Source organism: Lissotriton helveticus, chromosome 6 (assembly GCF_964261635.1).
Source record: "Lissotriton helveticus chromosome 6, aLisHel1.1, whole genome shotgun sequence".
In the NCBI taxonomy this organism is placed as follows: Eukaryota; Metazoa; Chordata; class Amphibia; order Caudata; family Salamandridae; genus Lissotriton; species Lissotriton helveticus.
The window spans coordinates 1,678,158,500-1,678,175,089 of NC_136067.1; the positions used below are offsets into that span (position 1 = coordinate 1,678,158,500).

The 16,590-nt window shown below is 43.0% G+C and overlaps 1 protein-coding gene across 2 annotated transcripts in view; it reads left to right on the plus strand.

Moving 5' to 3' along the window:
* PLCB4 (phospholipase C beta 4) overlaps positions 1-16,590 on the plus strand; it is a 1,076,851-nt gene that overhangs the window by 750,730 nt on the left and 309,531 nt on the right. For both annotated transcript variants that reach the window (XM_078649526.1, XM_078649527.1), the window contains exons 16-17: positions 2,974-3,067; positions 13,091-13,170. In XM_078649526.1, coding sequence (XP_078505652.1) covers positions 2,974-3,067; positions 13,091-13,170 — 174 coding nt within the window. The remainder of the gene's footprint in view (positions 1-2,973; positions 3,068-13,090; positions 13,171-16,590) is intronic.

The window sequence follows — 16,590 nt, forward strand, 5'->3', positions numbered from 1 at the left end:
CCTCACAGCAACAGCAGCGGGGGGGGGGGGGGGGGAGCTACAAGCTACCCGACCGCTCTCGCCTTAACTGAGCCCAGCCCAGCCCTGCTCCTCGCTCCACACGGTAGCTCACGGCGGGGCGGGGGGGCTAGGGGTTGCTGCGGGCACAGGCAGGTGAAACAGGCGAAATGGCTCTCAAGGCTCTCGGGTCTTAAAACAGGTTCCCAGCCATTCGACAAGTCCGCAGCCTCCACACCTGACAACAATCAACTTTTGCACTCTCGCAGGTATGAGTCAGCATGCGTTGTTTGCCTGCGAAGAGCCTCGTAGCGGCTCCCGCCGCTACCGGGCCGCTCCCGTTTTTTGCCCGGCGCAGCTACTAAGGACACTGCGAGCTCCAGCGGCCTCCTGCACTCACGTCCCCCGTGCTCCGCACCTCACTGCACGGGGGGGCAGGGGACAAGCAAGGTACAGCAGGCAGATATTCAAGCGGAGAGGCAGGGGGCCGAAAATGGTAAGCGCTCTGCCTTCCAACGCGTCCTCTCGCCCTCCTCTCGCTTCCAACGCTCAGTGAATCTGCGCTCAACTGCTACTACTGGCAATCTCTGTCTGATTCCAGGGGTACGAGAGAACTTGGTGTGAACTTGGTAATTTGCTAAAATCGAGTTGTGGAATGCCAAGGGCATGCGCTGTGGTTTTAACTAATGGGGGGTAAATATTTATTGATGCCAAGTAACAGGGTAGAGAGTAAGAGTAACCTGAAAGGTTTACTGCGGTTTACTGAGGTTGAGTTGAAGGGCTGGACACCATCCATTTTTAGTTGATTCATGAGTGAGGCATAAAAGACATGTTTGTGCCTGGGTGTGATGAGTAGGAACTCACTTTTCTGTGAATTGAAAATCAGGAATTTGTTTGACATCCAGATTCAGAGCTTCATTTAGCAGGAGTGGGATATTAATATATCATTGGTTCAGGATGTTTCCAAATACCGTCTGTGTGTCTGTGTGGTACTGAATGGCAGCGCTTTCCCTCTCAAAAAGTGTACTCAGTGGTTCTAGATAAACATTGAAAAGTGTGGGTGTTAAGATCGAGACTTGAGGGGCCACACATTGCAGCAAGTGTATTTCCCAATTTTTGCCTGATTCACAAAGGGCCTCTGCACTTATGACGAAGGCCCTGCATTCATGTGGAGTCTCCACATTCGGGGCGGAATCTCCGCAATTAAAATTGTCAATGTAGAGATTCTGCCCCGAGTGTGGTGACTCCTCGACGACTGCGGGGACTCCGGCACGAGTGTGGAGGCCCTTTGTGAATCAGGCCCACAGTCTTTGGGAACCTACATTTGACCTATGGTGCCTCAAATCCTCGAAGTCCCCTCCAACAAATCAGTAGCTGATTTGTTGTCAGCCTATCTTGTTAACTAACAAAAAATACAGTTTTGCATGTCCTCCTTCAGCAAAAAAATATATGGAGATGCAGGCTGCTTTGAAGGAGATGATCAGAATAGAAGAGAGTATAGTTGTGAATAACTATCCCCCTGAGCAATATAAAAATGTCCCAAAGTGTTTATAGGAAGTACTAACATCTAAACCTTATTTACCAATATTCAGAACATTCACTCTAGTTAAATCCAACCTGGAAAAACGTGAACCACTGTTTCTTGAATATCGTCAATTTTGCGTCAAATGTGAATGAGCATAATAAGGGTAAGGGCAAAGATCATTTGTTTATGACTTCATTAGCACCCAACTGAATCCTTTAACCCACACAACAGGCAGACAATCAGGCCAACTGTTACTGTTTGCTTTATGTGCCTGTCACATTTTCACCGATCCTAGATTGCAGGTCATCAGCAGTAGTTAGCGCTAGCATTCAAAGCACTCTTATTGGCCAAGCCAGTGCAGCATTTCATATGGTATGCAAAAGCTCATTAATAGCTGAGGGCACTGTGATGTATGAAAGACTGTCACTGTGTTTGAACACAGTAGCGCACAACCTGATAAACACACTCAAAACAACAGTCAAAGGTTGCAGCAGGTTTAGTCATCACAATCTGCTATGGGTAGGTCTGCAAACTGAGACCATCTTATATTGCTGGTGCAGTGGTTGCAGCAGCAGCAACTTTTCTTGCTTTCCAAATACCTGACTTTGAACTATTTTAATATTGTATAAACACCAAGTTCCACAAGGATGCATCCAACTTATTTCAGTAACAATTTTTTGGGGGTGTTGGTAGTTATATAACACTGATCTAACCAAGGGGTTTGGGCAATCATTTGACAAGTGGATATTATAAAGGAAGCTCCACTTTTATTGTCTATAATGTCTCAAGGGAAATATCAGAGAAATCAATCAATCAATCAGTAATCTTATAAAGCGTGACCCTTACCCATGAGGGTCTCAAGGCCATGAGTAGGGGGGGGGGGCAGCGGTTCAGTCGAAGAGCCAGGTCTTGAGGTCCTTCCTGAATTGTGGCAGCGATGATTATTGCCGGGGCAGCGGGTTACAGCTCTTCGTAGCGAGGTAGGAGAAGGATCTTCCTCCAGCCATTGTCTTGTGGATCCGTGTGATGGTGACCAGTGCCAGTTGGGCGGTTTTGAGATGCCTGGTGGTAGTGTAGAAGGAGAGGCGGTGGTTAAGGTATGCAGGTCCAGCTTTGTGGAGGGCTTTGTAGATGTGTGTGAGAAATTTGAATGTGATTCTTTTGTTGACAGGTAGCCAGTGAAGATCTCTCAGGTGACTGGAGATGTGGTTGCGGTGTGGGATGTTCTGGAGGAGGCGTTCTAGACAGTCTGTAGTTTTTTGTACGTTTCTGGTCAGTGCGAGCATAGAGTGCAAAATAATTGCTCAGTACAGTACACAGTATTGTTTTGTAGATATTTCTGTTGCCATTTTTCTAAGATCTTTCATCCTTGCATTGCCAACACTAGGCTGAACAACTTAACTACTATTTACCACAGTGAATGTTTGAAATACTTTTTTTTGTTTCTTCAGGTGTGTTGAGCTAGATTGTTGGGATGGCAAAGGTGAAGACCAAGAACCTATAATAACTCATGGAAAAGCAATGTGCACAGATATTCTATTTAAGGTAAGTTTCACAAATGTTATATGCTGTTTTCAGATTTAACCAATTGAATAATATGTTATTGTGTGATAAGCTCTTAAACGACCATGATGTTTGATTGTAAAGAGCTGCTGCAGTTAACATTCAAAACATAACACCAAAGCAGTTGCTTTGAGCTGCATTTAATAAATCCGTGCTACAAGCAAGCAAAATGGCATATAGTTCCAGTATATCAGATAAAGGTAATTGTTAAGCACACTCGTATGCCATTCAAGTGTAGGTCATACGCAGTATTTTATCGGCTATTTTAAGACAAGCTGTTTTGTGTGTATCTGAATTCAACTTAGATACTGATTCTTGGTCCCGTGTTTGGGGGGGCAATACCTTACCTGGAAAATGTCAATACCACTTGGTGCCTTATTACGAGTCTCGTTTCAGTACTAATGGAGGGAATAACCGCAGGTACCGAAGTATGGGTTTTACAGCTTTAACAAGAACCCAGTGTTTTTCTCCTGGGTTCCTTGTTTGTTTAACACAGGCATAATCATAATCTTCAAGTGAATTGTTCAAACAGACCGAAGGAGACCGAGATGCTGTGCCTCGTTTGCACTTTTTCCAACACGCTCGACTTGACCAAACACACAATTTTGGATCTAGGGGCTTTACTCATCGGGAATGTACACAACACACCCCTTGACTCCTGATGCCTTCCCTCAACTAAACATATAGTGGCTTTCAGGACTCAAAAATCCCTATACACTTTGTACAAAAACTCTTGAAGTGAAACTCTGCGGGAAAATGAGGAATTAACAGGTATCATAGGAGTATTCCCATCACCCCACAAATTCCTAATTTCTGAGGTGCCCTCATGGTCCCACTCGTAGTCCCATGAGCTTCACCCACCGCTAAGTTACAAATCCCCCCGTATCAGTAACTCTGTGGGTTGGCTACTGTTAGACCTGGCATCTTTGGCATGGTTTCCTGTGACTTTTTGCCTCTACCTCCTGTATTGTTGACGCTGTGCTGGATTTCGTTTTTGCTAGTTTAGATGCTTTGAGCACTTTGCCACTGCTGATCAGAGTCAAAGTGCAAGTGCTCCCTGAGTAAATTGTTATTGTAATTGGTTATCCATGATTGTCATATTTGTATTACCAAGAAGTCCCTAGTAAAGTGCACTGGGTGTGCCAGGGCTGGTGATTCAAATGCTACTACGTCCATCATCCCCTTTTGTATCGCTTTGTTCGCCCTAAGTGTGGCAGGGTTTGCTCAGACGTGAGTCCCTTGCTCACTTGGCCACTGGATTCAAGATAGCCTGGCTGATGAGGATTATGAATCCGAAACCGGTCCCAGGATGCTTGTTTCCGGTCCATTGAAGACATGGCTTGGCAGTTCGGGCTGGACTGTTCCCATGAGGCACAGGGTCAGACTGATTTGCATATAGCCATGTCTGAAATGGGGTGGCTGAGTGGGCTAAAGAATGGTGATGGATTAAACCCAGATCAGTTGACTGGGGGTGAGTGTTTGATTTGCTCAAACGCTCCGTCCATCATCCCCTTTTGTATCGCTTTGTTCGCCCTAAGTGTGGCAGGGTATGCTCAGACGTGAGTCCCTTGCTCACTTGGCCACTGGATTCAAGATAGCCTGGCTGATGAGGATTATGAATCCGAAACCGGTCCCAGGATGCTTGTTTCCGGTCCATGGAAGACATGGCTTGGCAGTTCGGGCTGGACTGTTCCCATGAGGCACAGGGTCAGACTGATTTGCAAATAGCCATGTCTGAAATGGGGTGGCTGAGTGGGCTAAAGAATGGTGATGGATTAAACCCAGATCAGTTGACTGGGGGTGAGTGTTTGATTTGCTCAAACGCTCCGTCCATCATCCCCTTTTGTATCGCTTTATTCGCCCTAAGTGTGGCAGGGTATGCTCAGACGTGAGTCCCTTGCTCACTTGGCCACTGGATTCAAGATAGCCTGGCTGATGAGGATTATGAATCCGAAACCGGTCCCAGGATGCTTGTTTCCGGTCCATGGAAGACATGGCTTGGCAGTTCGGGCTGGACTGTTCCCATGAGGCACAGGGTCAGACTGATTTGCATATAGCCATGTCTGAAATGGGGTGGCTGAGTGGGCTAAAGAATGGTGATGGATTAAACCCAGATCAGTTGACTGGGGGTGAGTGTTTGATTTGCTCAAACGCTCCGTCCATCATCCCCTTTTGTATCACTAGTGGGCCTGCAGCACTGATTGTGCCACCCACATGAGTGGCCCTAAAATGGTGTCTCAGGCCTGCCACCGCAGTGCCTGTGTGCAGTCTGTGAACAGCCATGTCAACCTGGCCAGTGTCCCCACTGGCCAGGCCTAACCCTTCCCTTTCCGTACACATTGGACACCCCTATGGAAGGCCCAAGGTACCCCCTTGGGCAGGGTGCAGTGTATGTGAAAGGTAGAGCATGTACTAGTACAGGTGACATCCTCTGGTACTGAATTACAGCCATTTTCATTTTTCACTATTGTACGGCTATCTTGCCCATAGGCTATCATGGGGAATGCTGGCTACAGTTGCTACCTACATATATTCCCATATGAACAAGATAGGACATAGAAGTCTAGTATCCCTGAACTCAGAACTTAATAACACATCTTTTAGGAAAGGTGTTTTTTTTAATTCTGTGTTTGAGAACAGCACTTTTAGAAAGTGGCTGTTCTCTTGTCTGACCTTTCTGTGTGCCTCGGCCTGTTTGTGAATTGACTGTCTGGTTTGAGAGTGACAGGGGCTGGGGAGCCCCCAGGAGGCTGGCTGAGTCAGCCCTAGGCTGAATGACTGCATCTGCTTCTTGAGTGGTGGGAGGGAATAGCACCTGGGCCTGAATAGGGCTGTGCCTGCCTTCCACAATGCTGGCTCCACCTCCTGCTGGGCGGCTGACGACCCTGCCCCTCTCTCTGAAAGGAAAGGAGAAGCCAGGAAAACAAAGTGCTCAAGGAACACCCAGAACTGGTTCAGACCGGGCTCAGAGCCCTCCTGCACAAAGGGAACAAAGACTTTTAGGGGTATAAGTATAGGACCCCAGACTACAGAAAATTATATCATCCTGGAATCAAGAAGGAACCTCTGTCAAGGAGAAAGCTGGAAGATGGAAGTGGAAGGACTGTCCTGTTGTGTGTTTGGGGGCTGACCTACAGTTGCTTTGCTGCCAAGGAGAGGGGAAGGACTTTGCTTTGTGAGTGTCCCCTTGCTTGAAGAGATCTCCAAGGGCCTGAGTAAAGCTGGCTCCCTGTTAAGAAGTCCCAGGAACAAAAGGACTTCACCCCCAGTTTCCCTGAACTCTACTGAGAGAGTTCTGTCCTTCCTAGAGTGCTTGGGCCAGTTATGGTGCCTCTGGAAGTTGTACCTGTGGTTGGGAAGCTGGAAATCAAGATACTAAAGACTTTCTGCAAAGTTTCATGCATCGTTAGCTTGCAGAGTGCATCCCCGACAGTGCAAGGAAATTCCCGCCGCCGCGAAGATCGAGATCGTCGCAGCACCTGTTGCTGCTGCAAGAACCAACGCTTCCTTCTCTTGCGGAACGCACCTGTCCGGTGCGAGAAGATTACCATTGCTGCGAGTATCGCCGCAGAGCCTGTCGTCGCTGGGTGAGATCACTGCGAGAGTCGTCACAGAGCCATCGCATCGAGGGGCCGTGAGAGGAGAAGATCGGCGCTGAGCCGTGCATCGTTGCTGCACCGGAGATCGTCGCCGCCCCGGCGATCATTGCATCGTTCCTTTGCGAGACGCTTCCTACGAAACCTGCGCACCGGAATCCATATAAGGTATCGCATCCCTCCCCATACAGACCGGAGTCACCCCAACACGCCCGCTACGTCCAGCGGGGTTGTCGTATCGCCTCCGCAGGGTCTCAGGAGTGACGCATCTCTTGTTTTTCAATGCTGCAGCTTTCACTTGGAACTTTTATCGCATCTAAAGGTACTGTTGGCTAAAATGTGACGCAACTGTGGATTATTTTAACCCAACCTTAAGAACTCTTTTGAAACCATATTCTTGAACTATGTATGTTGGATTTTTGTTGTTTTGGTCTTTTTTAGTTTAGATTAAATACCTTTATTTTTCTAAACTGTTGTGGAGTCCATTTGTGGCGTTTTCACTGTGTTACTGTGAGTGTTAATACAAATACTTTACACATTGCCTTCGATAAGCCTGACTACTCGTGCCAAGCTACCAAGGGGGTGAGCAGGGGTTATCTGAAGGGTGTTTCCTCCTTACCCTGCTTAGAAGCAAGGGTCCCGATTTGGACAGTGGTACCTACCTCTGCCAACTAGAGACCCCCAGATCTAACATCTACCTAATGTATTAAAATGGGGATTGTAATTAAGCCCTTAGTATGCCATTTACAAGGTGTGATACTACCACCAAATCTTGTAGCCAATATATGCCCGATGTAATTCAATATTAAATTGCTTCCCTGTAGAAGCACCAGTGCCATTTTTCTGGATCACTAACTACAGTGTGTACCCAGAATTGAAGCATGGCCATCACTGCTGTAGCAAGTAAGGATATTAGTCTAGGAGTGAGTGGCTACTGTCTTGGTGGGACCTGTGACAGAGCTCCTATAAGGCCCAAACAATCTGACCTGATAAGCTGGTTTCTATGAGGAAATCCCGGTTCACGCTTGGGACCTTGGCATAAGCAGGAAAGCCCTTCTCAAATAAAATCAATGTGATGTACGTGAATTAAAATTAAACCAGGAAATAAAAAACTTATATTAGCATCTGCAATTCAGAAAACCATAGGGAATAAAAGAACTGTATTCGTATTTTGTATTTATTGATATATAATATACATATTAATCAGTATATACCAGAAAACAATGTATTTTAATGGCAGGAGCATCTTGGGGGTGAGGCAGTAATCAGTTATGGTAGCATGTAATGTGTGGGTATTTTATAATTAAAGGGGAAGATCATTACATAGATCTGTTACAGTTGTAGCAAAGCCTTTGCCACCTAGTCTTTTTCTTTGTCATTTGGTGGTAGATATATTTCAGTCCCTGTTGGATCAGAGGCTTCTATTAGTCTGCACACATATATCAGTGAGGTAGTTGTGAGCTCTATGGTGCATTTTTAGATAGTGTGGCAGATTCCATTTCTGTCCATCCAATCGTTCATGGCCAGAGAGCATGGAGAGATGGCTTTTGTACATGTTCTATATTAATGTAAGTCAATTACTCTTTGTGCGTCGTAGGAATGCATGTGGCATTTTAAACTGCGAGAATAAATTGTCAGCCAGTGGGCACATGTAGGTGTGGAAGACTAGTGGGGGGAATGTTGAGAGAGTGTCCAGTTTGTCAGGATACTTTGCACTCTCCAGGCAATCTGCACCTCCAGCCTCAGGGGGCAAATATCACAGGGGCAAGAAGTAATGTCAAGTTCCAACAGGCCCACTGTAATTCTTCTGCATAGCCTAAAATTACCTGTGTCCTAGGGCCTTCTGCCCACACTAGCCTCAGGAAGGAGGGCAAGCAGGCATCTCCTTCAGGATCTTGACCAACTTTAAACCTTGGGTCAACTGGTAACTGACACAACTACCACGGAAGCAAACATTTGGTATCAAAATTCAATATTTTTCTGAATAAATACTCTCTATTTCATGGTAGGAGGGTACTAAGTCTTCACTCCTCTTTGGGTCCAGGCAGATTCTCTTCTTGTAGACGGCTAAATACGTTAGATGATTAAAGAATACATTATTCAGACACTGTTGATAAGCCCTAGGCTCTTATAAAAACATTACCATCCTTCCCACACCCCATCGTTCAGGAGAGTGAAAAGGTTATCCCAGTGTTTCAGGCATACGGCATCAAATAAAATACCCCCTGTCTTAGCTGCGTGGAAGATACTACTTCCTCCCTACCAGTTCTAGTCCTGCCCCTTCCAGTTCCGCCCATGCACTATAAAGGAAATCTCCCTTTAGCCAACACTAGGGTCAGGCCTCCTGTAGAGTCTGGTTCCACTGACTTAATAGGAATTCCGTTAATTAATGGGAACTGTGTAATACCTTGAGGGGCTTCCTTCTCATACATGGTGGCCACTGCGTGGCAAGTCCTTTGAAGTAACAGTTGGTCGGCAGAGGCCACAAAGGTATGAAGTGTGATATTTGACAAAATTTGAATTTATTTTGGAATGTGCTTTAGCTAAATGAGGCACAATATATGTCATATTACAAACATGGCATGCCCTAGATGAGAATTTAACTTCACTAGTCGTTTCAGGCCACAATAACTATATGATGCAAATTTGGCCTTGATGGCATTTTTAGATCAAACTCTACAGATTTATAGATTGAGTACATTGTGTACAATAAGAGCATGCTGTGCACGTCAGGCTGCCAGGAAAACAACTTTCATTCAAAAACTAGATGCTATTTTATTATTGAAGCTGGGGAAATATTCCTTTTATTCTCAATTCCCATCTCTGTTTACTTTGAAATCACACATGGGTTCTGCTGCCAGTTTTTTCCCCGAGTGCCAGTTCAATTTATCACCATTTAGCACCTAAATGTAGTTTGAGGCCGAGAACATTTAGCTACACCTATTCAGTAGGTCAAAACCACTCCAGTGGTCTAAACATTAGGGATTGTATCAGATTAAGTGAGCACTGAAAGTGCTAATATAGAATATGGTCTCTGACTCAGTTTTGGGCTGACAGGTGTTTTACTAGTTGATGAGCTGGAATAGCAAACTTTTACCACCTTATACCGTAGTTAGTATAATGGTTGCTTGTTACAGGAACTTTAAAGGAATGTGCTCCTTTTGCATGGAAGTGTAGCAGTATTTGTTGAATTATCTATGGTAACCAACAGAACACAATAGCACATACAGAACAGTATAACCGCACATTTAAAACTTAATAGTGATCACGGTTCATTACAACACCACATTGCAGAGAGGATCACAAAATAACAGCATGACAAACAAATTACAAAACGCATAACCAATAGAAGAAAATGCTGCAGCACAAGCATTATCAAACATTACCACACTCAGAAACATTCTTTAATAATACAGTGCTAAAAGGGTGTTTGAACTTGCCACTTAAAAGTACCATGGACATGAAATAGTGGCAGCAAAAAAAGTTTTGTAATCCACCTAATAAGCCCAGTCAAAAACAAATGGGTACAACACTGCAAATAGATGGAGTTTTTTACATGCCAGACAGAAGCTAAACTACTACCCAAGAGATTATATCACTGAGGCAACAGAACCAGATTAGTATTTTGGATCAGGCATGGTACATTTCAGTTTTACTTGTTTCTGGACACTCTAAGAATCACCTACCTTGCCTCTGCTCTCACCAGTAAACCTGTCTATTCCTTATAAAAGAACCTCACATGAGTAGTATCATCACAAACTGTCCATGGTTGCCAGTTGTGTAGGAACTATTGCCATAATCGCCATCGAGAATATGTGGTCAAGTGTGTATCCTTTCTCTTTTCTCTAGGAGCACACAGGAAATAGAACTACAGATAGGGTTATAATATTGCAAAGCAATTCCCGTCCCTTAGGCTGTCAAATTTACAGTTGATAACTGACATGAGCAGGTCACTGTCCACTTGTTTTCAGTTCTGTGCCCTGGATAGACTTTACTTCCGTCCCACAGAGTGATAGGTATTTCTTATTGGTTCAAGGAGCTTGTCCTGACATGAGGCCTAATTATGAGTTTGGTAGTCTGATGGACCACCGAACCCACAGTGGCGGTGTGCCGGCAATCCATTCACTGTACGCCAAAATTGGCAGTTGGACCACCATGAGACCGCCGCTACTGCAGTGGTCTGAGGCCAACAATAAGCATACATGAAAGTTTCCTCACCGCCACAGTTTTCATGGCAGTAAGCCCGCCATGAAAACTGTGGCAGTGAGGAAACTAAGGGGGCCCTACAGGGACCTCAGCGCCTGGGGGTGCATGCACCCCCTGCTCTTACACAGCAAGGATTCACGGTCCATGCCTTGCAGTACCGGGGTTTAGCAGGCCCTCGGCTTTGCTTTTCTAAGGCTCACTTATGAGCCTTAGAACTGCTCCACCGCTGGACTGTCATAGGACTGCCTGCCAGACCAGGAGAAAACTCCTAATCGGCTGGGCGGTCAGCAGTCGGCTTCGGCGGTGTGGGAGCATGGTGGAGGTGTGATGGCCTGCTCCCACAACGCCACAGTCGTAATTAGGCCCATTGTCTCACCAGTCAAGTTTATTCAGCCATGGGGAAGGTATGGCTCCTGAATATCGACTCCAGCGTATTGGTTAACAATACTATCAAGGTTAAAATATCAGGAGTACAAAAATATAGAGATTTTAAATATTGAGGGCTGGTATATTATTTCCATACAGTAATATTGATGTTTAAAATTGTCATTACTCTATTGGCTAAATAAAACAGTTTTGATGTGTTTTATATTGTGTTAATTTTCGTTGTAAATTAATATAGAGATGTATGTTTAATTGTTTTCGATATTATAATTTGTATATGTTATATTTTAGGGGCTGTGGGACGTATTGGGGCATTGAATGGGTAGTGTTTTAAATATATATTATTTATTAGTATGTATATTTTTTATGGATTATAATTTGTATAAATTTGTATTGTTTTGCTTTATTCATTTACTTATTTTTTAATATTATACATTTCTACAATTTTGTTTACAAGTTTTGGGCATTAGTGGCATAATGCGTGTGTAATACCTTTTAACATAGTTAAGAGTTTTTTTACAAATTATTATTTTTAAATATATTATTGATTTAAATGTTTATTTAGTACAATAAACGAAGTACAAATATTAATGTTCATTAATTTTCATTTTAGGTAATATAAAACATAAATGTAACTGGGGAATTGGATGCATTATTATTATTAGTGAGATTAATTAGTGTAAGTGATGTGGGGTTTGTGAAATATTATTTGATTTATTTCATATTTTTTAGTATATTTTTATATGTGATGTAATGCTTACATCATATAATATTTTGAAATTGAATAAATTGGATTGTTTTTCGTGTTTTTCATATTTTTTTGAAGTTATAATATTAATTTTGACCTCCCTACTTATATGTACTTTCCCCAGTGTTTATCATACTCGAATTAGAAGGGTGAATCTGTACACAGCCCCAGAATATATGCCTGATTCAAGTTTTTCCATGGCTAAGTTGAATGTATGCACTGAGAAAGGTGTAATCTATACATGCCTAAATCAAGGCCAATTTGCAAAACCAAAAATGTTATAAGGACTTGAAGTGTGAAACTGCACAGCTACAGGTATGTAAGATATGTTGCGATTAAGTAAATTCTGCAGTTGAAAAGTGTTAGTAAATTTAAAGTGTTGTGTCTTCCTATGGCAATCATCATGAGGATATGTCAGTGTCAGAAGAGAGGTCAAGTATATGCAGTGTGAGTTTTGCATATGCCCAGCTAGCATGAATTTGAGAGGAATTTGCAAAAGTATTGAAATGCATTTTTTTACATTTGAGAGAACACCTATCTTTCACTGTGGCAAACCCAGTGAAAATTTAAGTGAATGTTAGAATTATATGCCTCTATTTAGCTACAACTCAAGCAAAGTGAGTTGGAAAGATTGATATCTGTGTGTAGCATACTTTTGTCAAGTGTGTTAAATGTTGTGATTTCTCTAAAGCTATGCTTGTGTTGTGTGCACAATGAGAAATATTACTAAATCAGGCACAAATCAGCTTTCTTTGTCACTACCATATTTTTTAGAATGCATTTTCACATTATATATGTTCCGTATGCTCTGTGACATACTCACGGCAAAGTCTATGTACTCGAAAAGTCGATACTTCACTCACACACAAAGTCATGTTATGCATGACATTATTGGAGCCATTTATGGATCAAACACAAACAAATCTACTTGCTTTTAAGCTTCTGCTTTTAGACAACTGGTTAGAAGAAGGGGCTACAACGAAATAGAAAATGCCTGCAAACCACTAATGTTTTGTACCTCAACATACACAACATGACTATTAAAACTTACTTTTCTTTCTTTTTCTCAAGGATGTTATTCAAGCCATTAAAGAAACAGCATTTGCTACCTCACAGTATCCAGTCATTTTATCGTTCGAGAACCACTGCAGGTACAGAGAATCTTTATGTCAATGTTCCTCCATAGTTGGTTACGTTTTGCTTTATGTGTTATTAATTATTACAAGATGTGACATCTATCGGAGTAAACTCTGTTATTTAATGACTTACAGAAATAGAGGCCTGTCAGTAAAAATGAAAACTAATGCAGTAGCTCCAACACATAAAGTCAGTGCACTAATGTGACCAAGCCTTGAAATTTGAGGAAGTCATTGAGCCTGATCACAAGGGTAAATTTGGTCATAAACATAAGGTACAACATAATTTTACCCTTTCTACACTTGTCAGGAGCCCACAAAGGTGAGTGTGGATATACCCCTTTCCACCCTGAGAATAGACTGCAATTTAATGCAGCAAAGTGCTGGAGTAACTCTACTTTCGGGGTGGGAGTGGGCACAGATCACTCCCACATTAGCTGACAGTGTAGGGGAAGAGCTTTCTCAATGGAGAAAAAGATGTACCAAACATTTTTTACATAAGAGGCTCCATTCCCCTTGTGTGGACTTCTCTGCTATGAAGCTGTTCTAACCAAGTTAATAGAAGCCCATTGAAATATATGGATGGCATTCCAGAGGTTACACATGCCAAACGTCACCTGGCACAGTATTTCCAAGCGTACTACTGGGAATTTCTGGGAATTCCCAAAAATACAACAAGCCCAATTCACAGACTGCATTTTGAGCTACGTAAACTAGCATACCAGTAGTACAACTTTTCATACTCTGAATGAAACTCACAAATCTGAAGATGGGATTTCCTCTGCCTCACCTGTCTTTTCTGTACAGACATGTCCTCCATGGAGGCGGAGACCTCTGTGCATGTAGGTATACATTATTGCATTCAATAAGACAGGGACCCGGGGAGTAGTAAGAAAATGTGAAATAATTACAACAATTAAGGGGTCGATTACGATGGCGGACGGACCTGCGTTCGTCCGCCACCCCCAAGGTGGAGGGACCGTCCGTAGGGGCAGCGTCGGTCCCTCCGTTGGAATTAGGATGTGTCCGCCACCCTGGCGGTCACATCCCGTATATTTAACATTGCGGCGGGTGCTGCTTTAAGCAGCACCCGCCGCAAAGTTAAAAATGCATGCTATGCATTTGCATGCACAAAGCGGCAGGCACCGCGTGGTGCCTGCCGCATTGTGCATGCAACAGCAGGGGGTACCATAGGTACCCCCCATGTGCACCCCCCACCACCCCCGTCACCCTGGGGGCCCGCAACGGGCCCCCAATGCAAGGACCGTATGCCTTTTTGTAGCGGCATTGCCGCCACGGAACGGCATATCCCCCAGCACATCCTAATATGGCTGGCGGTGTCTGATGGACACCGCCACCATATTAGAGCTTTTCCGCTGCGGTCGCAAGGCGACCGCGGCGAAAATGCGGCGGACGGTCTTCCCCTCCGCCACGGTCCCCCCCGCCATCGTAATATGGCGGGGGGAAGAAAGGTGGTGGACTGGCAGGGATGGCGGACGAATCGCCACCGCCTGCATGCCGGTGGCGATCCGTCCGCCATCCTAATTGACCCCATAGTTAGGATTAAGGCAAAATTAAGCAGGGCTTTAGGTGGGGACATGATAAGATAAAATACACGCTTATAAAAGGGTAAGACAACTACAATTCACAAGATACACTTTTAAATTTACTGCGTCCGTGATCAAGTCCAAAGAGGCTAAAAAGTAATACAGTCAAGTACTGGAGTACATCAATCACCACGCATGGCCAACAGCTAGTACTGTACTTCCATGGAAAACAAAAGGGGAAGTGAATAAAACTAGCATGCCATAGGAAATAATGTTAAATTAATTTAATGAATACATTATATATTCAAAATCTTTACTGATTAAAAAATAATTATAATGATTGATTTTTATGTTCAAAACATATTTTATATTTCACATCATTTAACGAAAGTAGTGAAACATTTTAACTTATTTTTAAAAATATAAATATGTTGAAATGCAATTAAAACCATAACCTTTACCTGGTTTATTGCAAAATAAATAAACATGTAGGGAGGGTGGTTAATTATATTTTTAAATGATTGTTTAAAAATGTATATAAATATATTAAAATATTTAAAATATTGTACAATGTAATAGACATTTAATTTGATGAGGTAGTGTGTTTTAACTTTTATTTCATTGGTTATAGTTTAATATTAATTTACATTCCTATTTTCACATTTAAATAATTATTTAATAAAAACAGTAAAATGTTATTGTTTTGCCTATATTTTTATATAATATATTTTTATATACTACTCATTTGGGTCAAACAGACAGAAATGTAATAATAGTTACTTTAAGTTTGTAAAATTGGTGAGTAGATCTACTTGGGTAATATTACCTTTGTTAATCAGGCTCTAAACCTCCACCAACATGGTGATGTAAGTCTACGGATGTATATTTATGACTTTTTTCATGAATCAGGCCCATTGGCTTTTTTTAAGTGTGCAAACTGTTGAAACACCTCTCACACAAAATGGGTCATTATTTTACTCCCTCTGGTTCCTCAAAGATGGCACTTCAAGGTCACATTTCTCAAAGCTGTAAATCAGTTATTTCTGTCCGAGTTTGTATGAAATATGAAGTAAACATCAGAAAAGTAATTGAAAACATGCAGTTACATTATAAAGAGTAATTGCGGTCAATGTCCCGGTGATGATCTCAGGTCAAGTCCCCTCTTCTCTTTGTTAAGAGTAATTGTTACCTTTTTATTCAATTTTTATACTGTCTTTTTAGATATATTTTATATATAGACCCTTAGGTTGAGGAGTAGGTGTAATATTCCAGGGTTAGTCCCATGTAGCAAGACAGCTTATCCCTTACTTTGTCTTAGAAAATAAAGTTTCAGCAATGACCTTTTGCACACATTTACATGCACGACAATGTTGGATTAGTTTCTCTGAAACTACTTTGGGGCAGATTTATGAAGGCCTTGCGCCGCCGGTGCGTCATTTTTAACATGGGAAAAAGTGACGCACCGGCGGCGCAAGGCCTTCATAAATCTACCCCTTTGTTTATACATTCAGCTTCACACAACTTTATCATGAGGCCCTGAACATCATGTACTGGCCTTCCTACACACTAGGTACAAAAGTCGTCCTATAATCATTCACGGGGAGACAGCAGTATCCACATATCCATGACATCACTAATCTAGCGTGCACATAGCGAAGGCTGCTTTTATTATAAATAGTAGGCATCCCAATAGATTTTTAGAGGGGACGCTTCTGCTGACACTGAAGGTCCCTCCATGTTGAGAAATCATCACACACCGGTCTGACATTCCTTGAGCGGTGTCTAACACGAGACCAAGACGGGCCCTTCACTCTCTCCCATCAGGTAATAGGGTTGGATCGTCCCTTGGGGGGATTCTTGGATCTACACCCATACACACACTCTAGGT